Source organism: Diplotaxodon limnothrissa, linkage group LG17, assembly GCF_057381915.1.
Source record: "Diplotaxodon limnothrissa isolate DT_005_m linkage group LG17, D_limnothrissa_male_GT1.1, whole genome shotgun sequence".
NCBI classification, from domain to species: Eukaryota; Metazoa; Chordata; class Actinopteri; order Cichliformes; family Cichlidae; genus Diplotaxodon; species Diplotaxodon limnothrissa.
The window spans coordinates 31,270,773-31,298,595 of record NC_140612.1 but is presented as its reverse complement, the minus strand read 5'-3'; the positions used below and the strand labels follow the sequence as shown (position 1 = coordinate 31,298,595).

Below are 27,823 nucleotides of genomic sequence, written 5' to 3'. Positions count from 1 at the left end.
CCACAGCCTCAAACAGTCAGACTCCAAACCCCGCCATGGCCAAGACCAAAGAGCTTTCGAAGGACACCAGGAAAAGTATTGTAGACCTGCACCAGACTGGGAAGAGTGAATCTACAATAGGCAAGCAGCTTGGTGTGAAAAAATCAACTGTGGGAGCAATCATCAGAAAATGGAAGACATACAAGACCACTGATAATCTCCCTCGATCTGGGGCTCCACGCAAGATCTCATCCCGTGGGGTCAAAATGATCATGAGAACGGTGAGCAAAGATCCCAGAACCACACGGGGGGACCTGGTGAATGACCTGCAGAGAGCTGGGACCAAAGTAACAAAGGTCACCATCAGTAACACACTACAACGGCAGGGAATCAAATCCCGCAGTGCCAGACGTGTTCCGCTGCTGAAGCCAGTGCATGTCCAGGCCCGTCTGAAGTTTGCCAGAGAGCACATGGATGATACAGCAGAGGATTGGGAGAATGTCATGTGGTCAGATGAAACCAAAGTAGAACTTTTTGGTATAAACTCAACTCGTCGTGTTCGGAGGAAGAAGAATACTGAGTTGCATCCCAAGAACACCATACCTACTGTGAAGCATGGGGGTGGAAACATCATGCTATGGGGCTGTTTTTCTGCCAAGGGGACAGGACGACTGATCCGTGTTAAGGACAGAATGAATGGGGCCATGTATCGTGAGATTTTGAGCCAAAACCTCCTTCCATCAGTGAGAACTTTGAAGATGAAACGAGGCTGGGTCTTCCAACATGACAATGATCCAAAACACACCGCCCGGGCAACAAAGGAGTGGCTCCGTAAGAAGCATTTGAAAGTCCTGGAGTGGCCTAGCCAGTCTCCAGACCTCAACCCCATAGAAAATCTGTGGCGGGAGTTGAAAGTCCGTGTTGCTCGGCGACAGCCCCAAAACATCACTGCTCTTGAGAAGATCTGCATGGAGGAATGGGCCAAAATACCAGCTACTGTGTGTGCAAACCTGGTAAAGACCTATAGTAAACGTTTGACCTCTGTTATTGCCAACAAAGGTTATGTTACAAAGTATTGAGTTGTATTTTTGTTATTGACCAAATACTTATTTTCCACCCTGATTTACCAATAAATTCTTTACAAATCCTACCATGTGGATTTATGGATTTTTCTTTCACATTCTGTCTCTCACAGTTGAAGTGTACCTCTGGTGCAAATTACTGACCTCTGTCATCATTTTAAGTGGGGGAACTTGCACAATCGGTGGCTGACTAAATACTTTTTTGCCCCACTGTATACAAGCCGCTGATGTTGCACTTAGCACTTTGGTTTGGAGATTGCCTTTGATTTGAGTGAGTTGGTTAATTGAGAGATTGATTGATTTGGTTAATTGGTTTGCAATTCCTTCTGAATGATTCATCATATTGTTTTCTAACCTCTAACCTAAAGGCATGCCCCAAGTTTGTTTGTTTTTTTCCTCCTCTTCATTTTCTCCTCTGGTAGTTTTTAATAATTTGGGCGATGCGCTGCCCAAGCTACCTTTTCTGTCTTTATCTCCTGTAGTTTTTTTCTTTTCCGGTGTCTTTTTTTTAAGAAACCCTCCGCACTCTGAGAACTCTTGACCGTTTTTGAACTGGGGCCCTGTCACATAGACATTTAAAATCTTAGCCTGCGACTGCATCAGCCACGAAAGCACAAGTGAATGTATTTAACAGCCGCCATCTCCTTAGTCGCATCTCTCAAATGTACACGAGTGTACAGTGGAGTGCAGTAACAGGCTGGCGTTTAAAACCTTATCACTTTGCCTGTAGTAAATATTTAAAACATCCAATCTAAATGCACCCACTTCGCCGCTCCTTTGGGTGCCTGGTTGACTTAGATTAGCCGCATATCTTCCGGTCATTAAAACCGAATATCCCCTTAATCCTGGATCTCTAATTCTCCCCAGAAACCTGCGGGTGCTTCTTAAACCTTGTATGGTTTCTTTTACGTTTTGGTTTTGGTTTGAGTAGCAGTAGTTTGAACAGATCAGTAGTGGTTTGCTCTGAGCGGTGTCTTGCGGACAATGCCAGTATGGACTGCATCTCTTTCTCTATCTTCGGAATGCCTCTTCTTCTCCTCTCCATCCTCCTCCTCCTTCTCTTTTTCTGAGCCTTTTCAATGCACTGAACTCTTCTTTTATGGATGTTTATCTCTCTCTTTTTCTCTGTCTTTTCTTTGACGTTTGATTGCGGTGCAGCTTGCTCACATAAAATGAAAGCTGGGTAACATGGGTCTCTCGTGTGTTTCATATGCCCTACGAGGTCCACAATTATCCGCTCTATATGTAAACATGTGTTTTAAAATATACATAAATATGACAAATGAAACAAAAATATGTTCGAGCTTCTGTAACGTAAATTAACGGGTAAGAATAATCCCATGACACACATGTTACCCATTAAACTGACTGAACTGATGAAATTTTTTGCTTGAAAAAATTGCCGTGCAATGTGAGTGAACAACTCGGATCCATTTTAAATGTGCTCACATCTGCACTGTAGTTCAGCCTATATATTGTGTATATATTATAATTTGACTGTTTGATTATTTTTTTAGGACTAAATTTGTGTTTTGCTAAAAGTATATTTTATTTGAGGATCTTCCAGGGCCAAAAATTCAGTGTAGTATCAATATTTTACTTTTGATCTGTTTTAAAAGAAGATAAATGAAGGATATTTTAAGTTTAATTGGATTCTGTGTCAAAGCTTTGATTTCAATTTGAAATGAAAGCACATTGCAAACAATGGCCCTTAATCATAATCCTCAGAAAAACACTCAAACATGCCTTTAGTTTGTTACTTAGTCCACACTTAATATAAATCAGGTTATCTTCCTCCCCTATACCCTTCCGTCCTTCCTTCCTGCAGATCCTTCCTTTATCCCTCCCTCCTTCCTACAGTTGCCCTTTCTTCCAACCTTCCCTTCCCTCATCGCCCCCCCGATTGCACTTCAGTTTTCTCATACGCTCACACAAACGCACATATAGTCATATTCTCTCTTCAGGCTTGCTATGCCTGATCTCCTTTTTTATGTGAAGAGATTATTACTTTTGTTTTTCTATTATTTACGTTTTCTATTTAGAGAAGTGGTGCATCGTAAAGACTTTTTACTCTGTGTACATCGTTAGTATGTGTGTGTGTTATCATAAAGGCGTGTAGATGGCCCTGTTGAAATCCCATAAAATCCCTCATCCTTCCTTCCTTGTTTTCTTCCTCTTTTAATTTGTTTTCCAACTCTCTAAAATAATTTCCCTGCATGTCTTCCGTCCCTTCTTCTACTCTTCCTTTTCTTTCCCAATTTTCTCCTTAATTTCCTTCCTATTGTGTCTCTTAAACACCCTCTTTCTCTCTTCCTTTAAACTCACCCGCTCAGACCTTTTTGATTTTGAAAACAAGGACAGGAAGTAATGATGCGTTTATTTTGTGAGGGGTATTTCAACACGGCCATTTCTAACGCAGAGTGACGCGCTTCCGAGTCATAGATTGAACTGTTAGTTAATCTATCACTCCCAGCAGTCTGAAATGTTGCAGTGCCGGGGAAAACCAGTGGGTGGCTCCCTACAGCACAAGGTTTGTGTGCTCGTTAGTACATGCAGACACACACAAGCTCTAATTTCCACAGTCTAGCATCGTCTTTGCAGTTAGTGGAACTTACAGAGTTTTATATGTTATCTTACCAGCATCTTAACTGTGGATGCTTCCTTCAAAGTAAAACTTCCAAAAAAAGCTTAATTTCACATGAATTGTGACTATTCTCTGGTGAAAGATGCACCTGATTAATGTAGGTAAATTTGGTTAAATGTAGATTCACTTAAATTATCCCCGATCATATACACATATAAGCTTTCGCACATAGACACACACTCTACGACAACTCTCACCCCCTGTGTTGCAGCTCCTGAGCGTTATTCATTTTTTTTGTCCCTCAAGGACAGAAATTTCCCACCATCTCTCATCACTACATGTTTCAGTCTTCTAGTATCTCTGATAAGAAGTGATTCAGCCTGATCTGGCCCTCGCAGAGGATAGGTCACTCTCTAGATGCAGTAATATCACACAAATATCTCCCTCTAATATCTGGCTCTGATGAGATTATATTTATTCACCACCATATGAGTCTCGATCAGAGATTGAACTCTGTCGGTTTGTGATTTATTTTTTTTTTCGTTTTCAAAAAAACAAACAAACAAAACACACAGACACACACATAAACACACTTGCACCGTGACACAAACACACACACCAAGGCGCTACTCTGGTGCTGATGTTTGTTGCCTTTTCTTAAAGCCGGCTGACTCCTCCTCGTCCTCGTCCTCTTCGTCCTCCTCTTCCTCCTCTTCCTCCTCTCACCCCCCTGTGGTAAGGCCAATGGTACGCTCCGACGGTAACCTCGCCCGCCGCCCTACCTCCTCCACCATCCCTTCATCCCTCCATCATTCCATCCCTCCCTCTGCTATGCCATCCACGGTATGATCTTCTCGTCCACCCTGTCATCTCCCCCTCTGTCGCTCATGCTGTTAACTTCTGCAGCATGCCGAGATATATATCGCTGTTGTTTGTGCTTTTTTAAATGTTTATATATGTGTAGTCCTATATGGTGAAGGACACTGTACGTTATGCAGGCCTAGTATCACTGGAGTCTTGTGACTTTCCTTGGTGGCTGTCATTCTTGCCATGGCGCAAGCTGCCCCCACTTCCTCCCCATGGCTTGCAAGTTGCCCTCCGTATGGAAGTGGTATCTTTCGCGCTTCGTCATCAGTACGAGCCATCATGGTCACGCTGTCTCTCTTTTTCTCACTCTTCTCCACTGATCTATCTGTCTGTATCTGTCTCTTCGTCTGTATCTGTCTGTCTGTTTACGAATCAGTCTTGTGATTTGTCTCTGAATATTTCCAACAATTCCTTATCTTTAGTGTCTGTCTTTGGCTCTCTTTCTCTCTCTGTTACACTTACTGTCACTGTACTTCTTCTGCTCACTCCCCACCCCCACCCCCACTCTTTCAATGGTGCAATGGTGCCCACTGTGGTCCAATTGTGGTATTTACATGCAGTACAGAATTGTGATTTTCCACTCCTCAGAAGGATGTGCCACTTTTAGCATATCTGGCAGTGGAGTTTGGGATAATGCATGTTATCGGTTACTTGTCAACAAGCTTTTATCCCAGAATTACATAAAAATAGAAGTGACTAGTCATTTTTCCAAACTTTGATTTATTTGCAACACAAAGCAAGTGACTAGTGCAAATAATGAATGCAAATCAGATCAGTAATATGTTGAAAAGTAACACACCGTGCAACATCTGTTATCCCAAACTGCAGCAGGATGTGTGGAGAATGGCAAGTTCTTTGTGGGAGCACACTGTGTGTTCTTTGTGGGATTAACATAAAGAATTAATGGCTTCTTGGAAAAATACAAGTGGCAAAGCAGATTCAGAGGTCAGAGAGGCTGATGCCGTGTTTCTTTGGGTCACATTTCATTGTTACAGTGACGAAAGATGTAGCACAGCTCTCCTCTGGTTACACGTTGCGTGTAGTCAGGTTTGTTTTGTGCATACTGGCCAGTCAGATAATGGTGAACTGGAGATTTTCTCCTTAATTTTGCATAACTAGTTTTGTCATTAGGATTGCTAATGAGCCGATATCCTTGCTTTCACCCGATTCAGCTGTCATTTGTGGTGTAAATTGTGGATATTTATTCCTTAGCTTGGCCGTTAGCTGCTGTGTTGTGTGCATCGTGCTGTACAAAAACTCTGATGTTGCCTTTGTTTTTCTGCCTTTTTGTCCTGGAGAACGAGCAGGAACAGCATAAATAAATAAATCTGTATTAGAATAGCACTCTGCTAGATGGCTGAATATTTTATCGCAGACTTATTTCCTGTGGATGACAGAAACCTTAGCTAACTTTACCTAATAAAGCAGCAAAAATTCAAATAATTGAATGCGTAAATGTCTGGAGATGCAAAATACTAGAGGCTCTGTAAATAAAAAGAGACCTAGAAGATCACAGTACACAGATGGTGTAGATATGGAGATTTACCACACAGGTAAATAGTGTTTCTACATGGCTGTCACTGCACTGGGCAGTAATAACTTTATCCTCTGGAATATCATCCTTGGATTTTCTTTCTCCAGGTGGCCAGTTTATCTGTGACAAACAATTAGCCTGTCTGCATGATTTATTGAAACAGGAATCAGCCCACAGGCTCGGATTTTTGTATTGTATCTACCGTGAGTTGTTAACAGTGATTTATGAGAGTGCTTACCTCCATCGATGGAAGACTCTCCGTCCCAGTCTCAGATATTAGATTTTTAGTCTATAGCAGTGCAGAATAAATGCAGAAGATTTACTTCAGAGGTCCCAAAAGTGTTTAAAAGCCTGTTTGTCAAATGTCAGCGCATGGCTAGATTTACCTGTAATTGGACGCTTTCTTTGTTGTGATTATGGTGGCGGTGTGGTGAGGTCAAAGAAACAGCGTTAAGGTGTATCAGATGCTTGTAAACATGAATGAAGCGGATTCAATCAGAAATGTCAAGGGATTTTTCCATGAAGTCATACACGTAAGCATGACTGCCCGATTCTCTCCCAGATCTCTTGTGTCAGTTGATTTTGATGGGATTTTGTAGGACGCAAGTTTCCATTTATTAACTCTGTATGTGTGTGTGTGTGTGTGTGTGTGTGTGTGTATGTGTGTGCCTTTTATTCATATTAACACTCATATGTGTGGGTGGAAATATGGATACAAATGTTACTTGTATGTCTGTGTGCATATGCATGTTTTCATGATCATTTATGCGCGTGCGTGTGTATATGTGTGTGTGCGTGTGCGTTTGCTTCATTTCCCTATCTATCTGCATGTGTTCCCATGCGTCCTGTGTTTTTTTTTCTAACAAAAAAAAAACACCAAACCCCACCAAAAGGGACTGCAGAACTCTGAAGAGAACGCCAGGATCTCCATCACCTTCTTCCGGCTGTTCCGCGTGATGAGGCTGGTGAAGCTGCTGTCTCGCGGGGAAGGGATTCGGACCCTGCTGTGGACCTTCATCAAATCCTTCCAAGTGAGGGGAGAACCGGACACAACATGCTAGAATAGGGGGGTTGGGTTTACACAGGGAGAAGTGGCTCTCTTTGTCCTTCCTTTCAGAGCTCTATTTGCTTTCACTTAAGTTCTGTTTTTTAAGAGATTTTACAAGACATTTTAATTTTAACCACACATTTAAAGTCTGTAAATTAAATTTAAAAATTATTTTCAGTTCTGAGATGCATGCAGCTATAAATGCCCTTGTTCTTGTGTAAATCCAGCCTGGTAGAGTCTCACAAGCTACCTTTCCTTGCCTCGCCTTGTCCCTCCTCATCCCCACCTCTTACTTGCGTAGAAGGTCAGGTAGATGCTATTTAAAAAAAAAAAGAGGGATGGTGTGAGGTAATGGAGAGGATGTTTGGGAGTCTAACTACAGAAGCAGATTATGAAGTTTGAAAACAGGAAAAAAAATCCATACCTTAACGAGAAATCTTTTCTTCGTCTTTCCACTTCTCCTCTTTTCTTTCTTCTTCTTCTTCTTCTTCTTCTTCTTCTTCTATTTATTACCGTCAAACACCCTGCGCCCTACTACTAACCCCTGAGAGCTCACCATTCCCCGTAGGCGAGTTAAGCCGTAGACAAGTTTTGTTTAACGAAGCACTCCACCAAAAAAGTGAAATCATTTGATAGAGAGTTGTGGGGACATTAAAATCATCTGTTCTCTCTCTTGCGTTAGCTGAGACGGGCCACTTCATGTTGTACTACTGCTGCCTGTTTGAACCACAGGCTTAAAAATCAGCAGTGGTTGTGAATATCATTTTGAGCTATGCATTAATATTTTGTGCGCTTATAGAATTTATTTAATTTATGAGCAGGCTTTAACTTTTTCATTTATTCATCATGACTTGGCCCTGCCCTTCTATACACAGGAGTAATATTAGCCAGGAGCACAGTCCTGCACTTTTGCTAATGCGTCTTAATATAGAAAAACAATGTTCTGCCCTTGTTTGGTGCATGTGCTGTATGTTGGGACTGATCTCCTGGCTAAGTCCAGAGAACAGATTGTATTTTGCTGAGGTTTTTCACTCTGAAGTCAGATGATTTGTCCTGGATTGTTTTTGGTGTTGTGCCACACAAGACTGCAGATCCATTCACTTTCACAAGTTTGAAAAAAGAAAAAAAAAAAAAGAAAAGAAAAAAATAGATTGTGACTTTGAAGATTAATTGGACGAGTGAGATTTGAATGAAAATGAATGGACTCCAGCTCTGGTGTAGGATAAGCCTGCAGAAAACTTGCCACTGATGCATCTCTCCTCTCTTCAGGCTCTGCCCTACGTAGCTCTGCTTATAGTGATGCTGTTCTTCATATACGCCGTCATTGGCATGCAGGTAAGCTGTCAGGTTGTTATCCCCTTGTTTCCCTCCCACTGTTATCTTCTCTCACCTTCTCTCCTTTAGCAAGCCTCCGTCCTGTGTCTGTCCCCCTGGAGTCTTGTCACTCAGAGTTCCTGTTTGGTCAAGTTGTTATTTTGCTCTCCCATTATCTTCCTCTCTCTGTTGCTCTTTAGTTACTGTTTGTCTTTGTCTCTCTGCTTCCTCTCTGTTTCACCTGGAAGCTGTTGTATTGTTTGTTTCACTGACGATGAGTAGGAGACACTTTGGTTTGATTTGCTGGGGGATGTCTGGCCACTAAATGTGACCGACTTTCACTTGTCAATGCTGACATCATATGCTGTGTGCTGTGACTACACCCTCCCCTCCTATACAGATGTTTGGTAAGATAGCTCTGCGGGACCACATGCAAATCAACAGGAACAACAATTTCCAGACATTCCCTCAGGCGGTGCTGCTGCTCTTCAGGTAAGGGTGATTAATTTGGGCATTTGCTCTTTTTTACTCCCTCATCGTCTTTGTTATTCCACTTTTCTCCTAATCTGTATACTTTGTTTGTGTAACTGCTCTGGCATTAAAAACTGCCAAATCAAACATGCTAGTCTATATGGGAGCAGCCAAAAACAGCTTGATGTTGATTTACGACAAACGCCCTGAAGGTTTTCTTCCTCTTTTCTGCTTGGTTGTGATGATGGTAAGATTCCATGAAGGGGGACAAAAACCACAGAACCTGAAAGGATGGAATCACACATAATTTACTAGCATTACACCAAGTTTATTCTCCTCAAGTTCAAAAAATGTCTATCCTTTCTTATTCTGGATACACCCCTACATGGAATATATAATAGCACTGAGTCTCCATTAAGAATGACAGTATACTTGGACACTTGATAAGCAGAGGAACTCAAAACTGAATGGATAAAAATCATATATATATATACAGTGGGGCAAAAAAGTATTTAGTCAGCCACCGATTGTGCAAGTTCCCCCACTTAAAATGATGACAGAGGTCAGTAATTTGCACCAGAGGTACACTTCAACTGTGAGAGACAGAATGTGAAAAAAAAATCCATGAATTCACATGGTAGGATTTGTAAAGAATTTATTCGTAAATTAGGGTGGAAAATAAGTATTTGGTCACCTCAAACAAGGAAAATCTCTGGCTCTCACAGACCTGTAACGTCTTCTGTAAGAAGCTTTTCTGTCCCCCACTCGTTACCTGTATGAATGGCACCTGTTTGAACTCATCATCTGTATAAAAGACACCTGTCCACAGCCTCAAACAGTCAGACTCCAAACTCCGCCATGGCCAAGACCAAAGAGCTTTCGAAGGACACCAGGAAAAGTATTGTAGACCTGCACCAGACTGGGAAGAGTGAATCTACAATAAGCAAGCAGCTTGGTGTGAAAAAATCAACCGTGGGAGCAATCATCAGAAAATGGAAGACATACAAGACCACTGATAATCTCCCTCGATCTGGGGCTCCACGCAAGATCTCATCCCGTGGGGTCAAAATGATCATGAGAACGGTGAGCAAAGATCCCAGAACCACACGGGGGGACCTGGTGAATGACCTGCAGAGAGCTGGGACCAAAGTAACAAAGGTCACCATCAGTAACACACTACAACGGCAGGGAATCAAATCCCGCAGTGCCAGACGTGTTCCGCTGCTGAAGCCAGTGCATGTCCAGGCCCGTCTGAAGTTTGCCAGAGAGCACATGGATGATACAGCAGAGGATTGGGAGAATGTCATGTGGTCAGATGAAACCAAAGTAGAACTTTTTGGTATAAACTCAACTCGTCGTGTTTGGAGGAAGAAGAATACTGAGTTGCATCCCAAGAACACCATACCTACTGTGAAGCATGGGGGTGGAAACATCATGCTATGGGGCTGTTTTTCTGCCAAGGGGACAGGACGACTGATCCGTGTTAAGGACAGAATGAATGGGGCCATGTATCGTGAGATTTTGAGCCAAAACCTCCTTCCATCAGTGAGAACTTTGAAGATGAAATGAGGCTGGGTCTTCCAACATGACAATGATCCAAAACACACCGCCCGGGCAACAAAGGAGTGGCTCCGTAAGAAGCATTTGAAAGTCCTGGAGTGGCCTAGCCAGTCTCCAGACCTCAACCCCATAGAAAATCTGTGGCGGGAGTTGAAAGTCCGTGTTGCTCGGCGACAGCCCCAAAACATCACTGCTCTTGAGAAGATCTGCAGGGAGGAATGGGCCAAAATACCAGCTACTGTGTGTGCAAACCTGGTAAAGACCTATAGTAAACGTTTGACCTCTGTTATTGCCAACAAAGGTTATGTTACAAAGTATTGAGTTGTATTTTTGTTATTGACCAAATACTTATTTTCCACCCTGATTTACCAATAAATTCTTTACAAATCCTACCATGTGGATTTATGGATTTTTTTTTTCACATTCTGTCTCTCACAGTTGAAGTGTACCTCTGGTGCAAATTACTGACCTCTGTCATCATTTTAGGTGGGGGAACTTGCACAATCGGTGGCTGACTAAATACTTTTTTGCCCCACTGTGTGTGTGTGTATGTGTGTGTATGTATGTATGTATATATATATATATATATATATATATATATATATATATATATATATATATATATATATATATATATATATATATATATAAAGTGCTTATACATAGTCATATTTTATATGCTCAGATGTAATAAGAACAAAGTCTAACATCTGCGTCTCTCTCTTTTTGTCTTTGTAATAATGTGCATGTGTGTGCTTCACTCCATGCTTTTATGCGCGAATGCATACATGCGCACATGCATGCATTTCAATATGTGTGTATGTGTGCCTCTTTGTTTCTGTTGTGTGTCTTTCTCACAACCGCATGCACGCCGGCATTTGCGTCGGCGTCCATGCATATTTGGTTGGTTGTGTGCATGCGTCTGTCTATCAGATGTGCAACAGGTGAGGCGTGGCAGGAGATCATGCTGGCGTGTTCACCCAAACAGCCGTGTGAGAAAGGATCAACCAATGAAAGCAGCTCGTCCAACGAGGACTGTGGCAGCCAGTTTGCCATCATTTATTTTGTCAGCTTCTACATGCTCTGTGCCTTCCTGGTGAGTACAGGCACACATCTAATTTTAATTAGTAAAAGGAGAGTATTTCATGTGACTGTCATAACCACAAATAGCAAATTAACATATTTCAAAATGTGCCAGAAAGATGACTTTGAAATTGTGTGTTACATTTAATAGACTGTAGAGAAATGTAGTACATGTTGATTGAACTGGCAGGTCTATAATTGTTTAGAGTGGTACGATAGAAACTTATGGATTTCTGATTTTCCCCAGATCATCAACTTGTTTGTGGCCGTCATCATGGACAACTTTGACTACCTGACGCGCGACTGGTCGATCCTGGGGCCACATCATCTTGACGAGTTCAAGAGGATCTGGGCTGAATATGACCCAGAAGCTAAGTAAGTTTACAAAGCTATATTTGCCACTTTTCATCTGTTTCAAACATATATTCATGCATTTATTTTGGCTGTGTATTTTTACTGCTTATAGTTTAGTAGACAGGGAAGCTTTCTGCTCAAAACTGCTCAATTTATTTCTTTAATTAAATCCTTAGTTATGTTCAAGTAGTTGAAATAATCTGTCCGTGCATCCTGTTTCTACTGCAAAAACACTCCCTGGAGTACTCTCTATCCGTGGTTGAGAATCACTAGTGTAGAGCGTCTCTAAAATTCAACATCTATGCTGGTTTTTAGGGGGAGAATAAAACATCTTGATGTGGTGACTCTGCTCAGAAGAATCCAGCCTCCCCTCGGGTTTGGAAAGCTCTGTCCACACAGGGTGGCTTGCAAGGTAAATACATTTGTATGGCCACACAAATTCCTAAACAAGGCTGCAGAGTTATCAAAAATATACATAACAGCTCAAGTACCATCACTGCATGAGTTAAAAAAAATCCTCATGTTGTGTTGTATTAGAGTGGTGACATATGCACAGCTAATAACGCCTTGCACAATGACTCAAAACACATACTGACAACAAATCGTACCTGGGAAAATATCTCAAAAAAATCTCTCTAACGAAAGATTAGCGTCCTTAGAGTTGAACTGCTGTCTGCGTATTTTTAACAAACTGTCAGCTGCCAGTATCTGTTGGCAGCTGTTAGGGCAATTCACTGTGTTAAAAAGGTGCGTGTGTTTTTCATCTCACGTAGCGTCTGGTGTCGATGAACATGCCTCTGAACAGCGACGGAACAGTGATGTTCAACGCCACACTGTTTGCCCTGGTCAGAACCGCACTCAGGATAAAGACAGAAGGTAAAAAACACGTATGGGGGCAATCACTAGCACACAACTGTAAAGGTCACACATGTACGCACCAGTGGGCACATCATCATACTTGATAGCACAATGTGAAATTGCGTGTTTTCTTATTTTGCCCCACTTTTTTTAAAACCTATTTTATAGAGGGGTTGTAATGTAATTTCCAACTATGGAAATTCTAGTTTGAATCTACAATGTGTACTTCATACTGTGCTTTGTGTGTGCAGGGAACTTGGAGCAGGCCAATGAGGAACTGAGGGCAATAGTGAAGAAGATATGGAAGAGAACCAGTATGAAGCTCTTGGATCAAGTAGTGCCCCCTGCTGGTGGTATGTACACCCTGCAGCACAGTTTCTTATGCACAAATATTTAAGAAGTGAATGTTTCCAATAGACATTACTGTCACCTTACTGTGGTCAAAACCTTGGTTGCATCACTTGCAGTGGAGTTTCTGAAAAATCTTGCAGCATGTTAATTTTAAGCATTAATCTTTTTTAATAATGATGTTGTTGTTTTTTTGTTTCTGCAGATGACGAGGTAACAGTCGGGAAATTCTACGCCACCTTCCTCATCCAGGAATATTTCCGCAAGTTTAAGAAAAGGAAAGAACAAGGGCTGGTGGCCAAGGTGCCCCCCAAAACCGCACTCTCTCTGCAGGTATACAGACAAGTTTTGTCCACAGTAGAGCTAAACATTACAGAGGTAGATTTCTGACATTCGAAATTTGCTCCTGGGTTACAACATGATATGTAAGCAACACTGCTGTGTCTGTGTGTAGGCGGGCCTGCGGACATTGCACGACATCGGTCCGGAGATTAGGAGAGCCATCTCCGGAGACCTAAATGTGGAGGAGGAGCTGGATAAAGGTGTAAAGGAGCCTGTGTCAGCGGCGTCTGAGGACGATATCTTCAGGGTAAAGGTTGGATACACACACCTTCACTCACTCTCCAGAGAGAGAGAAAAAGAAAGAGAGAGAGAGATGATCAACGCCAGCTTGAAGCCGAATTGCATCATGCACATAAACATGCATTCTTGCATGTGCTTAGTCAAGAAGACATAATAAAAAAAGCCTCATGTTCCACCACATAGCTTGGCTACAAAATGCTACACTCACTGAACTATATTTATGGATTTTGGGGGGATGTGTGGGGTCCAATGAAAATAAGTTTTTAATAAACACAGCAGTATTTTACACACTATAATCACTAAACAAATATTCAGCGCTGCAACTGTAAGGATTACATACTTACACATACACACAGCTCCTTCTACAGTAAGAGGGTGAGTTATGCTATCGACCTTTCATTTTCGCCACCATTATAACATTCATATGCTGTTTTGTTTAGTTTTTTTTGCTGCTGTATTTGCATTGTGTACCAAAAATAGACAGCCAAATGTCTGTGCCTAGCTAAAATGAAGGTTAATAGAAAATAAAACTCCAGTGTCCAGTTTATTTAATTTTATCAGTCTGCTTTCATTTACTAAAAATGTTCTGAAGTTTTTTGCCTTTTGATAAAAGCTTTTTGCTTTGCATTCCCATCATTGCTGCAAGCAGTGTTTTGAATTATGGATGTTGGGGTGTGGTGCTGTACATTATTAAGATATTCTTTAACTTAACCTTTCCATTTCTCTTCTCAACTTTTTGTGTTCCTCCATCTCAACCGTCTCCGCCCACACCACAGCGCACAGGAGGGTTGTTTGGCAACCATGTCAACTACTACAACCAGAGCGATGGCCGTGGGTCCTTCCCGCAGTCTTTCACTACCCAGCGTCCCTTGCACATCAGCCAAAAAGGGTCACCTTGTGAAGGCGAGAGCCCGTCTCATGAGAAGCTCATGGATTCAACTACTTTCACCCCTTCCTCTTACTCCTCATCAGACTCTAACGCCAACATCAACAATGCCAACAACACTGGCATGGCCGGGGTGGCAACCCAGGGCATCAGTCGATTCCCGAGCCCATCTATAAGCACTGTGGATGGGCACACGGGGCAGCCACTCACCCCCATTCTGCTGCCAAGATCTGCATGGTGCTTTCCTCCAAAGAGGTGAGTGCAGGCTCAACAGCAGCTTCCATTTACACCTTGTTTTGAACTTTTCTGCTTCTTTCCTACTTTATGTGCTCCTTGATTGTGTTGTGAATAATTTGCTTTCCTCTTCCATAGCCCAGGCATTAGTACAAATATTTAACTGCCTTGTTTTAACATAATTAACAAAAAAGATGTCCATATAGACATAAATAATTCAGCTGTTTATTTCTTTTTACTACCTGCTTTCTTTCCCTGTCTTTTGTTTCTGGTGGCGAGCAGGACGTGTTTTTATGACAGCCTCATGCGGTATGTTGCCAGGGGACAGAGAGAGAGAGAAAGAGAGAGAGTGTGTGTGTGTGTCTGTAATCTCATAATGGCATATAAAATAACATAGCTGTCAGGGTGCTATAGTAACACTTGTTGCTATGCACACAGTGCTTTATTTTGCAATAGCAAAAAGCAGGCTACATGCTGTTACTATAAAAATCAGCTACCAAAGCTGTAGATAGACTGTTTGGTTCAATGGGGCCAAACGTTTCCTATCAAGGCTTCTCTGAATGCTGGTTTTTTTTTGGGGGGGGGGGGTGTAATATGACAGATCTGGGTTAGACACTGTATAGAAACATACAAACATCTGAAAGCTTATACTTATTTGCTAATTTTAATGCAAATGTGGAAATGTGTGCTCTACGCTCACTGCCACTTTAATAGGTACACTTTGCTAGTACCAGGTTGGACCCAGTTTTGTTTTCAAACTGCCTTTTGACACGATGGCGTCACGCAGCTGTTGTAGATTTCTTGGCTGCACATCCATGATATGAATCTTGCCTTTCATCACATCCTAAAGGTGCTCTACTGGACTGAGACCCTTTCTTGGATGTCTGCTGCTGTGATGGTTGGACTGAGATCTGGTGGCTTTGGAGGCCATTTGTGTGCATAGAACTCACTGTCAAGAAATTAGTTTGGGATTATATGAGTTTCATGACATGATGGACTGATTCTTATATAGCTGTATTTGAGTACTCAGTGTTTCATGCAACATTCTTCATTTACCAGTTCAGGCTCATTCATTAAAGACTTTTTTCTACACCAAAGTGCTTTTTGTTTAAGATTTACAGACATTATTACTCCAATGGATGCATCAGGAGCACATTGGGGTTCATTATCTTGCCCTTAGAATACTTGTATGAGATCTAGACTAGAGCAGCCAGTGATCAAACAACCAAACCTTCCTATTAGTAGATGACCTGCTCAACTGAGGTACAGCCACCCCAAATAATGTGCAGCCATCAGAAGGTGGGCACACTGTGGACATAAAGGGATGGACATAGTTAGCAGCAATACTCAGGCTGGCCGTAGTGTTAAAACGATGATCAGTTGGTGCAAAGCATCACTATCCACCTGTACTATTGATGCAGGTTGAATCCATCCTGTCATTTTTTTTAGGACAAATTCCGAGTCCACTATCTGATTGTCACAGCAGTATTTTTCAAAGATCATTTTTCATCATGAGCTTGAGCTTGTGTAAAATGTCGCCTTATTTTCCTGTTTTTAGCTAACAGGAATGGCACTTTCTTTAGTCTTTTGCTGCTGTAGCACAAGGTTCAGTGTTGTTGCATTTAGAGATGCTGTACTGCTGCCTTCCTATCAGCTCAAAGCAGTCTGGCAATAACACTCTGATAGATATCTGCATTAATGAGCTCATAAACAGGTTTACCTGTCAAAGTGGCCGGTGACTGTATATTCATGAAATTTGGTTTATATGTTTTGAAAGTTGTGCTTTAATTGCTCCATGTCAAGTTAAAATATATTACCAAACTTTGCATTTATTTTGATTTTAGTGGCTTAATTACTTTCGACTAGCATCCCTCTCTGAACGACTTCACATATTAAGTCACTGTATTTGTAAGGCTTTAAAAACAGCAGTCAGTTAATATGTATATCATTGCCTTGATTTATTTTGCCCACTTGTTGGGATGTTGAGCCAGCTTTACACTTTAGTTACGATAACTGATTGTGTGTGCTGGCATGTATGTCCGCAGTTTTTCCCATTCAGTAGGCCTACTTGGACAGTAATGAATCTAAAATAATACACTTGAGTACAAGCAAAGCAAAGTATAAGCTTTCTGATGGACTGGATTTAATCAGTTCAGTAACAGGTTAAGATCCACCAAGGCTTAGCCAAAATCATCAAGTTAGGTCGTTGTTCTAACCCAGAGTTTGCCGTGGAACCATTAGCTGATTAAAGGGACATCTGGCATTTTTAGTTTTTTTTGTTTGATTGTTTTTTTCCCACATGATTTGTTTTTCTTCACCACACTGTTGTTTGGGGAGGTTTATGTGCTGCTTAACAAAAATTAAATTAAAAATTCTGGGACTTGAAACTGAAACTTGGCATCATATTACGCCTCTTAATTCGAAACTCTGGGGAACTGAAGTGCTGTTGCTTGGAAGTAAAAACACATCTGGTGAAGAAGAAGAGAATAAAAATTAAATGCCAGAATGTCTCCTTAAAGCTTGAGTATTGGGTATGAAATACAGTTGTGGTTAAAAGTTTACATACATTCATTGTAGGCATGAATGTTGTGGTCATTTGGAGCATTTAGTGATTTCTTTGAACTGTGTTTTTTTCCCCATGAGGAATGGTTTTACTGCATACATTTTTAATAATTTAAAAAAAACTGAATTGCATGCACAAGTTTAAATTTATTTTGAATTGTCTCTAATCCACACAGGGTCAAAACTACACATACATGCTCAAGCATATAGATGCACCCCCTCTAATATTTGGTTAAATATCCTGTGGAAAGTTCCACCTGAACCAGATGATTTGGTAGCCCTCAACAAGCTTCCGGGATCATTCTGGCTGGATATTTGACTACTCTTAGCAGAATTGACAGAGTTCGTTTAAATTGGTTGGTTGAAGTTGAGTCTTTGGGAAGGCAGAAGCTTAATGGCAGCCTGCTTTATCCATTCTAAAACCTGCTGTCATCTGTTTTTGGGGTCATTTTTTGGATCATAGCTTCATCTTTACTTCACTTCACTGATGTCAAATGTCTCAGTCTTTGTTCCGTCTGAACATAAAACATTTCTCCAGAAGTCATTTGGCTTGTCCATGTGGGACTCAATATATACATGCGTTAACTTAAATATTTTAATAGGTGGTTCTGAAGGTTCTACGATCTCTTTTAACTTTGATGTTTCACTACTTTGCCAAAGAAACTACTGGAAGACGAGTGTTAGTATCCACAATGAAGCATTTTAAATCCCAGTGGGCTGAGAAAATGCCAACCAAGAAATGAGCCTCTGCTCCAGAACCGACACCTTTAAGCTCGACTGATATTTGCAGCTGCCCACATGGGTGAGCCAAATGGCTGGTCTAGGTGGAACTTGCCAAGGGAATTTTAATGGAAAATTGGTGGGGTGTATCTATATATTTGAGCCCATGGGTATACTTTTGAACCTGTGTGGATTAGAAAAAATCCAGAATAAATATAGATCTTGTTTTTAAACTTATTAAAGATGTATGCTGTACAATTATTCCACCCTGGAAAAAGAACATCCCCAAATTACCATGGCATTCATGCCCATGATGAATGTAAATAAACTTCTCACCGCAACTGTGGATGTGACTGGGAAGAAGACATCTTTGAGACGCAAAGAGAATTATAACCTCCTCGCACCAGACAAGCACAAGTATATTATAAATTGGATTTGAATCTTAGTCTCCTGAGGGAAAGTCTCGTACCTAACCCATCGTACCACAGATTCTGACTCGCTACATGGTCTTGCTAGCTCTTTACGCTACTTTTACAATTCACTCGGTCTGGTCTGAACATATTTGTGATTAGCCTGTCAGAGCCCAGAGAAGGTGCATGAGTCTAGTTTCCTATCAGACAACTGTATGAAAGGTTGCTGTGGAAATTTCCTTCTGTCCAGTGACGCCAAAAACGCCAGCTCCAGCTTTTTTCTCTGATAAGCAGTGATTCGCAGAAAGCAATAGCCTCAGATTCTGGGACTTTACTGACCTTCAAATGATGATAGCAGCATAAAAAGTACTGTATTAAAATAGAGCTCCCTGAGAGCAACATTCCTTCAGAATATAGTCTCTTCTGTGTTTTTTAAAGATGTCTGAACTTCAGTCTTGCTATCAATTGCTATAATCCAGGTGTTGCCTTTTATTGCTATTCACCATTTTGCTTCAAGAAAATAGCTGCAATATCCACCCGCTTCTTTTCAGACTCTCCTCCTCCTTTGCCTTCCTACATGCAGTAGCTAAGCATCCATGGGTTTCTCCTTTCAGTTTTATTGCAAATAATTTTTAGTGTATTTACATGTACTTGTCTGTCTTCCTGTTTTTCCGTGTGTCGTGCGTCTTTATGTTCATTCTGTGTTTTTTGTTTGTTCGGCCGTTTGCTTGTTTGTCTGTAGCTCAGACTCGTGTGACAGTCATCTGCCAATCATCCGAAGAGGGGAGGGGTCAACAGAGGAGACATACGACGAGAGCTATGTTGAAGACAGGGTGTACCATGAGGATGACCACTCGCTCTCGTCTGACATGTAGCGTTTAAACACATATGCACTCAAAAACAGCAACGAAAAAAAAGCACATTTATTCCCCAAGCCTTTAATATTTCACAACTTTTTTTCTTTATTTTATGCACTTGTGTGCTCTTGTTAGGCTGGTGTATCACGATGAGACTTGTAAGCAGTTGACTCCCATGGAGGAAGCGGAGGAAGTCGACGACAGAAGAGGAGGAGGAGGGTGGCAGTCTCCCAGGAGGGTCTTCCTCTGTCCCACTTCTCTGGGTGAGAAGACCCACTTTTTAAAAAAATCTTGCGTATAAATTGCGCCTGCTGTCATTTACGCATCTTTACGTGCTGTGTTTTTGCATATTTGTGGCATTGATGTCAGGGCGGAGATCGTCCTTCCATCTGGAGTGTCTCCGGAGACAGTCGAGGCCAGACGTCTCTCAGAAGACGGCTGTACCTTTACATCTTGTACATCATCAGGTAGCCTCAGGACGCCTACATAATAGAGGCAAACACACAGAGTTACAGATGCACATAACAAGATGTGCAAAGAAATCATAATCCTCCCGGCAGCTCCTCTCTAACTCTCTCCCTCTCCTCCTCCAGGCTCTGGCTGTAGCAGGGTTGAGTCCTCTGTTAAGACGGAGCCACTCACCGACCCTCTTCAGTCGGCTGTGCTCCACACCTCCAGCAAGTCCCACAGGTTAACCAAGAATTTTGAAGCACTTTCTGTCCTTGTCATATTAAATCAGTGAGAGAGTTCTAACTAATGTTTATACTTTCCTTAGCTCAATGCAGTGATGCCTCCTACCAGCGAGTTCCCTCTCTGAGGCTAGAGGGCTCCAACTCCCATGAAAAGCTCAATACCAGCTTGCCCTCTGTCAATTGTGGCCCATGGTAAGAAAATAAAGCTGCTCCAAAAACAGTTTAAGCACAAGTGACGTTTTTAAGGTTTAAAACAAATCACTTCCCCTCCTAGGTACAATGACAGTAATGGGAATAGCCCGGTGCCCAGTCCTAGCCCCACCCCTAGCATGCCAGCGTCCAGTCAAAGGGCACCGAGGCCGGTGTCGCTCACTGTGCCGTCGCTGTTGGGGAAAGACTCCAGCTCGCTGTGTCACGGCAGCGCAGGCAGTCTAGTGGAGGCAGTGAGTATGAGTTATATGTAGCTGTATCTGTGTATAGGATCATGAAGGATATTCTCTACCTGTTATTTAGCATATATTCAACACCACACTGTAACACGTGACACATTAAACCTTTCTCCTCTCTGTCCATCCCTCTTAATCTTTTCCCTGTCAAGGTCCTAATATCAGAGGGCTTGGGTCATTTTGCTCAGGACCCCTCGTTCATTGAGGCGACCAAAGCGGAGCTGGCTGATGCCTGCGACATGACCATCGAGGAGATGGAGCACGCCGCCAACAACATTCTCAACGGCACCTCGCCCACAAACGCCACATCCAGCACCTCCTCCACCTCTCAGCACAGCCCTAACGGCAACGTCCTCCCCTTCCACACAACAGCAGCAGCAGCATCATCAACGCACAGGGACCGAGTGGTCGGCTTGAGTCCTAGTGAAGGTGGGGGAGAAGCTACAGGAAGCAGAGGCTCCATACACGGTCCCTCCTCTATAGAGGAGCGGCAGGAGCTGCTAGCCAGAGAGAGAGAACCAGAAGAGGAGGAGGAAGAAGAGGAGGCAGGAGGGAGGGAAGAGGGGCACTACAGAGGCTCGCTTGTGATCGGAGGAGCACGACAGAGGAACAGCGGGCTGTTGGAGGACGAGGATATGGAGTGTGTGACAAGCTTATAGGAGTCAAGTTAATGGGTTCGATCGACGAACTGGCCCCTCTGACATCATCAGAGACTGATGCTTGTCAGGTGCTGCTTACAGCACCGCGGCTGGCTCTGTCTGTCCCCACCCTTCACATACACACACACATACAAACACACTCTGTCGCTCTGGAGAGTGGCGGCCAGTGATGCAACCTTAAACACTTGGTTATGACTCTGTTAGTCTATGAGTTAGTATATGGATGGATGTTTGCTGTAAAAGCGATATACTCTACGAGCGTGTGCTTACGCACGTTTGTCAGTGTGATCTAGGATTTTTTTTCTATCTGTGCGCGCATGTGCGTGTGTTCTCCACACGTGTCTGAGTGTGTCTCTAAAGTGCCTCACAGTTTTATCATGTCCTCAGAGTGTTAAGCGCAGAAAAGTAGACACAAGCAAAAAAGAAAAGAGACAAAGGGAAGTATGACTGAATGAAGGTAGACAAGAAACAACACAGCCAGGAAGTCCTTTCTATGGTTCTCCTGCAGACAACATAGTGTGTTTAATGTTTTCATTTCCTACGCCTACTTTGTGTTGTTGTTGTTTGTCTGGCCGCCATGACACCAGGTAGGGGACAGCAGACCAGCTTTTGAAAGGGGTCAGTTTGGATTACAGTCTGACCACACCCACTTGAGGTCAAAGGTCAACTCCTCCTCTTTGGTTCACTGATGATGAAGCGCTGTATTGAGTAAAACAGGGATGAAAAAAAGCCCTGTTTGAAATCTCATTTCTCCTCCTCTTCCAAAGCTAAGGAACCATGGAGCACAGCCCTGCCAGCCTGGAGGTGGGATTGAGGTGACACACCACCTCCAGCCAATGGGGGGGAAGGATTTGAGGGATGGTCCAACAGCCCCAATAAGGCTGCAATAGGGATGGGGGGCCCAGGCAGAGGAAGACACTCTCTGGCCAACAGGAAGCTAGCCAGCTCTTTTTATTTTTATTCCACCGCTGGTCAGGAAAACTCCAGCGAGAGACAAACTTGAATCGTCTGTCAACGTGATCTGGCTCCGCCTCCTCCACCGGGTTTCCTCGTTTGGCCACACCCACTCGCTGCCCCGAACAGGAGCACTGGGTGGCTAAGCAGAGACAGCGAGCCCCCCCTTTCTGCCTCATACCTCGCCGTTCCTCACTCCTTCCTCCCTCCTCTTTGGTTACTTCACCATCCCTCTCCCTCCATCGCTGAGTCTTTTTGCTTTGTCAGCCCTCGGGGAGGCGTGCGTTTGTCGAACGGGGCAACAAAGATGGCGGGGTGCGCGGGAGAACGGGAGTGAGCGATTGAAATGAAAAACAGACTCTGACGTCAATCAAAGACACTTCCTTCTCCAGGACCCTCCTCTTCCTCTCAGCGTGGAATCCTACTGGATTTGCTGCCACACACGATTTCTACAGACCACGCCCACTATGTATTTAACAGTTCAATATTGTGCAAAACTGGCTAGCCATGACTATTTTTGTTTTATATTCATGATGTTATTGGTTTAATTTATCCTTGATTTGTTTGCACAATCGGGGTGCTGGTCTTATAAATGTATTTTTGCTCGGTTTATTTTAGGAGAATTTTAAGAGGTTTTAAGTAACGAAGCAGGGCGTAGTGTTTGTGTGCGAGTGCATAACTATATTTGTGCGTGCGGATGTGTGTCTGCGTTTTAGTACAGGATGTATGAATGCGTGAGATAGAGTGTGTATCTTTAAAAAAAATTGGGGAGGGGGGGGGGGTCTTTCTCTCTATCAGTATGCACCTTTTACAGATTGTATCTATTTATTTATTTATTTTTTTCCCAGAAGAGAAAAAATGTGTGCGTGCGTGTGTGTGTGTGTTTGAGTGATTTACTTGTGTATTCTAAAAGCTGATTTTAAGCCTAGACAGTAAATTAAGGTAGCATTACAAGTATGGTCTTGTTTGTTTGTATGTACGTGAGGGTGTGTGTGGGTATGTGCGTGTATGTGTGATAATGGGCCTCTTTAACACAGGGTTACCATGGACAGGCATGCTTCCAAAGCTTTGTGATTTCATTAGCAAGATTTTTACTTTTTAGCCAAGCTGCAGACTCAGAAGCTGCTCTGTCTTCAACAACTAGTTTTTGCATAACTTTTCTTTATTTCCCCACTCAGAGGTACTTAACTGTAAGGTCTCCAGCAAGGTCAGAGTGAATTATAGATCTTTCAGGCATTGCAGTTTTTCCAGACGGTAAGAAGCCTTTTGGCAAGTTGCTGTTTTTCTTAATCATGGCGGTTGTTGCTCTGAATTTTAGAAGTCCCCTTATTCATAGCGGCACAGTGACAACTCGTAAAGGAACTCAGAGTGGGGGTGGTACCCCGCGTATCACACATTACACGACCATTTGAGTTTAAACTCCAAATTAACTTTTAGGGCTGGTGTACAGATGCTGCAAGACTTCTGAATCACACATCTTTATATGAGGCTCGTATCATAAAATGTATTTTTTTATCAGGGATGGTTTCAGAGATAAAACCGACTTCCTGTTTGTGATATTTATGATTTACTGGTAAAGACAGTTTTGCTGAAAAAATTAGCATACAAGCAGGAAATTTTACTGATAATTATAAGACGATGATAATTGTTTGGTTAATGTGATAAATTATTAGATAGAAATCACAAAGCTTACATTTTGGATGGAAATTGTATCCTAAGCTACTTTTTTTCTTTATAAGTAGCCTGAAATTTTTTGATGGATCGTTCTCTTTTTTAACTCAACCCTTGGGTATAGTTTGAATACACTGAAAGTACGACCACTGCAAGGTATTTCATTCAAGCCTCAGCATTTTACACAGGGCACAGGTCTCACTTCGGTACTGTACCGTCTCCAAAAGCATTCCTGACATCAAAATCACCTCATTGGTACCAACTGCCACATGTATTATTATTATCATTATTATTATTTCTACAATTTAATAGTATTTAAAAGTGAAATCGATAAATATGCAGAATGTGTGCAGGTAAGAAATAAAAGGGGAACAGATTCATGAAATTCAGTCTTAAAAATTTCAGAATCAGAGAAACTTTATTAATCCAAGAGGGAAATTGAGTCCCAGAAGGACGAAGATGAAGCTTATTATCAGTTTTATTTTCCAAAAACTAAGCATCTTCCACCTACACTGTAAGACCCTTAAATACAGGTTGTCAATGGCCTAGCAGATGGATTCTCAAATAGGGAGAAATCTAATTGGTGTTAACAGCACTTTCAAAATGCAAAGTACACCAGGAGAATACCAAAAGTCACCAAACAGTGCATCTTCATGTTTTAGTTATGACATTAATGAGTCATTTTAAACCTAAATCACAAGTTTCTCTAGTTAATTCCAAGAAAAATTCGAATACACTGCAAAAGCTTTTGCCATTTCAAGTCATCAGCGATGTTGAACGACCACCTAGAGACACTCGTATGTCTTAACTTATGGCCATTCGTTTCTCTTTAATTTACCATTAAGGACTTACTGTCGAGCTCTAATTCCTTCATGTTAAGCAGAGCAGCTTTGTGGCAGGGAAGGGAGGTATGCATGGACACACTGCCATACACTGCGTCCTGTGCCAGTACCAGACTTCTGACATTATTATGCAAACTAAATGTGAATGTTGAGTATGTTCTAGTGGCAGTGATGATGTTGTTTTGTGGTTATGACACTGCAAACTCTGAAAAAGTCTGTTTTGTCAAAAGGAATTAACCCTCCTAACTTATGCCCCCCAAAAAATCATTTGCCTTCATAAAAATACTGTCAACATTTCTTTGAATTATTGTAAAAGCACCTCTTAAAAAATAATAATTTGCTGGCATAAGCTGACAGGACCGTTTGGTGGCTAGTTTTGCTATAAGCTGCAGATCTGGGTAAAGTCAAGAATGTTAATACCTGAAAAGTAGCACCAATCTTTGTTCAGTTCATCAAGCTGAAGTTTAGTTAGCCCTGAGTTTAAAAGTCAATGGTTCTAGCTGTTCTGCTGCAGTGGAGCCATCAGCTTTTTACTATGACTATTTTATCAGCTAGTATATCAACAGCCATGAATGTGGAAACCAGTAATGAGTGACAGTATTGGATAGGAACATTTCCACAAGATTGCATAACATATTATAAACAGTCCAGGACCATCTCCAGCTGATAAATAATGAATTAATGTACTTAGACTACATTCACTTTACTTTTGTGTTCCTTATAAATTTTAGCCTATACATAAATACACAAAGCAACCCTGCAAATCAGAAGTACCACCCAGGCTTGGTGAGTGTGATTTCAGAATTAAGAGAGCTGTGGTGCCCCCGTGTGGAGTGGAGCAGCATTGCCATTTTTATGTCCCACATAGAATAGCACGAGATGTTGTGTTGCAGCGTAACGGTATGAGTGGGTGTAATCCTGCAACCCACAAGATATGCAAAAACAATGCAATAACTATGACTGTATACAAGGATCCTGAAGTAAATATGTTTGTGAAAGTGAAGAAAAAAAACAACAACACAGTATCATGAAGCTGTATTATTTTCTGTTTGTTATGTTTTTAAGTCACCTTGGTGGTTTCCATGCCAGAAAACCTAACATACTTGAAATCAGGTACATTGCAGTGAGGTATAGTGCAGATGTATTTATTTTTCATTCTCGTCGCAGGGTGTAGGTCGAGCATGTTCTTTTTTGTTGTTGTTTTTTTTGACGCAGTGACCTGAAGGTCAGTGTTTTCCTCGTGAATTAACAAGCAGTCAGTGGAGACGCAACAAAAGCGACTGACCATATTTCCCCAGGTTCCCACTTTCTGACTGTATCTTTTTATGTTGCTTATTTCCCCTTTTTGTTTTTTTTTAAGAATTAAGCTTGTTGGGTGTAAACATTGCATGAGGTTCACGTGTTGACATTTGAGCGTTCCGGGTTTTGCAGTTGTTTTGTTTGATTCAGGTTAAATATGACTATTTAGTGTACATAAAATGATTAAAAGCAGTATTTCTTCTTCAGAACTGACTGGACAGCAGTTGAAGAGTCCACGGAAGGGGATTTTGCATATCTTGTGTCTTATGTGCTTTTAGTTTATTTTCCTGATGCATAACCCTGAGGAGGACACTGAGATGAAATTTAAGAACAGATAAATGATCAAGTTTAATATTTTTCCTCTTGCATTCAGTAAATAAGGCTTTGTGTTGCCATATTACTTTTAAATTGATTACTGGGACAGACTTTGATTTAAATCCAGGTTGAGGACAGATAGGCAGGAGTTACACAGCATATATTCAAATGTTTCTACTCTATAGGATGATATTCTAACATTTTTACTATTCAGTGCCAGTCACAAATAATTTACTAGGCTTTTATCATGCTGCAGGTCATATAAACACTCATCATTATGAGTAAAATTGCATTCTATATTGGTCAAATGTTTGTGTTTCAGCTCAAATGGAAAATAATCTTATACAAAACCTGCAAACAAATCTACTATAAAGACTGGTGTGTAGCTGTGCTGTAAACAGTCAGTGTGTAATATGATATTGGTACCAACCTGCAGTGAGGGCCCCTTTGAACAGAGCTGACTGATTATCAGGAAAAGCTCAGGTATAATCATTTGCTTTGATAGGGACCTAATATGCTTTTTCATATTTCTGTCAGCTATATACTGTTACGATATCCTCATATTTAAAGCTTCAAATAGCGTATGTACGAGTATTCCGTGTGAGCCAAAAGCTCAAACTTCTGACTGATCTAAATATTTTTTTTCAGATGTTGGCTCTACATAAATATACATATGCATAAATTATCCCAAAATGGTCATTTCGGGCACATATCTTTGACTATGAGCACAAAAGCTCTGCCCGCCTGTGCTTCGAACCTTAGAAATTTGCCTTAAAGGAAGTTGAAACATCTAAAGTTGCTTGTTTCAACTCATTTCACTTGTATTTATATAGTGCTTAATCACAGCAGCAGCCACATCAAAGAGTTGTATCTTCTAAAATGAAAGGTAAATGACCCCTGAGCAAGCACTTGGCGATAGTAGGAAGGAAAAACTCCCTTTTAACACGAAGAAACCTCAGATAATAAATGAACAGAGAGGCTGCACTAAAGCGCAGTGTAAAGTAAATAAGATTATTTTAAAACGTAAATCATGCTAAACTACTCTGGTAACATCTGAGAATAAGAAAAACAATATTAAGCAAGCATAATGGATCCCCTTTAGTCACGGCTCATTTCAGTTTGTGGTAAACGTGCACCAAACGTGCGTCTGTGAAGCTCTTATCATTTATTAGCCACATCTTCCACCTTGAATCCACTACGTGTGAGGGGGTCTTTTTGTATACTTGTGCTCTCTTTTCCCACATAGACAGATGACAGCGGGTTTAACAGGCTGATAAGCTGTAGCCGTCCTGGATCTCCACCTGCAGCCAGTTAAACTGTAAACAAAGCCCCTCTGCCACAAAAGGGTGCAGTTCAAATGGAAGTAATTTCCTCAAGTGAAAGCAGAGCTGGAGTGGGGAACGCTTAGTCCCTGACAGATGGGTGACAATCTATTCAGCGGTCGACAATGGGAAGACGTGGGCGTTTGGCCTGAGAATGTTGAACGCAGAGATTATTTCATCATGTTTGGATTTCTGGAGGGTGATCTGACATGGTGGATTATACAATACATTTAAGTAATGTTTTATGTGCATAGGGATATAAAATATTGGTCCTATATAAATGATGATAT

General features: G+C 41.7%; 1 protein-coding gene across 2 annotated transcripts in view; it reads left to right on the top strand.

The window, feature by feature from the left end:
* cacna1c (calcium channel, voltage-dependent, L type, alpha 1C subunit) overlaps positions 1-21,130 on the top strand; it is a 238,265-nt gene extending 217,135 nt beyond the window's left edge. Inside the window, exons 34-53 of one of the 2 annotated variants that reach the window (XM_085376077.1) lie at positions 4,309-4,392; positions 6,940-7,077; positions 8,364-8,429; positions 8,809-8,900; positions 11,373-11,535; positions 11,770-11,897; positions 12,192-12,288; positions 12,650-12,752; positions 12,986-13,087; positions 13,288-13,415; positions 13,537-13,677; positions 14,441-14,805; positions 15,067-15,093; positions 19,219-19,347; positions 19,469-19,596; positions 19,703-19,800; positions 19,927-20,023; positions 20,109-20,217; positions 20,300-20,468; positions 20,624-21,130. In XM_085376077.1, coding sequence (XP_085232203.1) covers positions 4,309-4,392; positions 6,940-7,077; positions 8,364-8,429; positions 8,809-8,900; positions 11,373-11,535; positions 11,770-11,897; positions 12,192-12,288; positions 12,650-12,752; positions 12,986-13,087; positions 13,288-13,415; positions 13,537-13,677; positions 14,441-14,805; positions 15,067-15,093; positions 19,219-19,347; positions 19,469-19,596; positions 19,703-19,800; positions 19,927-20,023; positions 20,109-20,217; positions 20,300-20,468; positions 20,624-21,130 — 2,871 coding nt within the window. Of the gene's footprint in view, positions 1-4,308; positions 4,489-6,939; positions 7,078-8,363; positions 8,430-8,808; positions 8,901-11,372; positions 11,536-11,769; positions 11,898-12,191; positions 12,289-12,649; positions 12,753-12,985; positions 13,088-13,287; positions 13,416-13,536; positions 13,678-14,440; positions 14,806-15,066; positions 15,094-19,218; positions 19,348-19,468; positions 19,597-19,702; positions 19,801-19,926; positions 20,024-20,108; positions 20,218-20,299; positions 20,469-20,623 lie in introns of both variants that reach the window. The other variant, XM_085376076.1, reaches the window with a different exon arrangement.
* Positions 21,131-27,823: the final 6,693 nt, after the last annotated feature.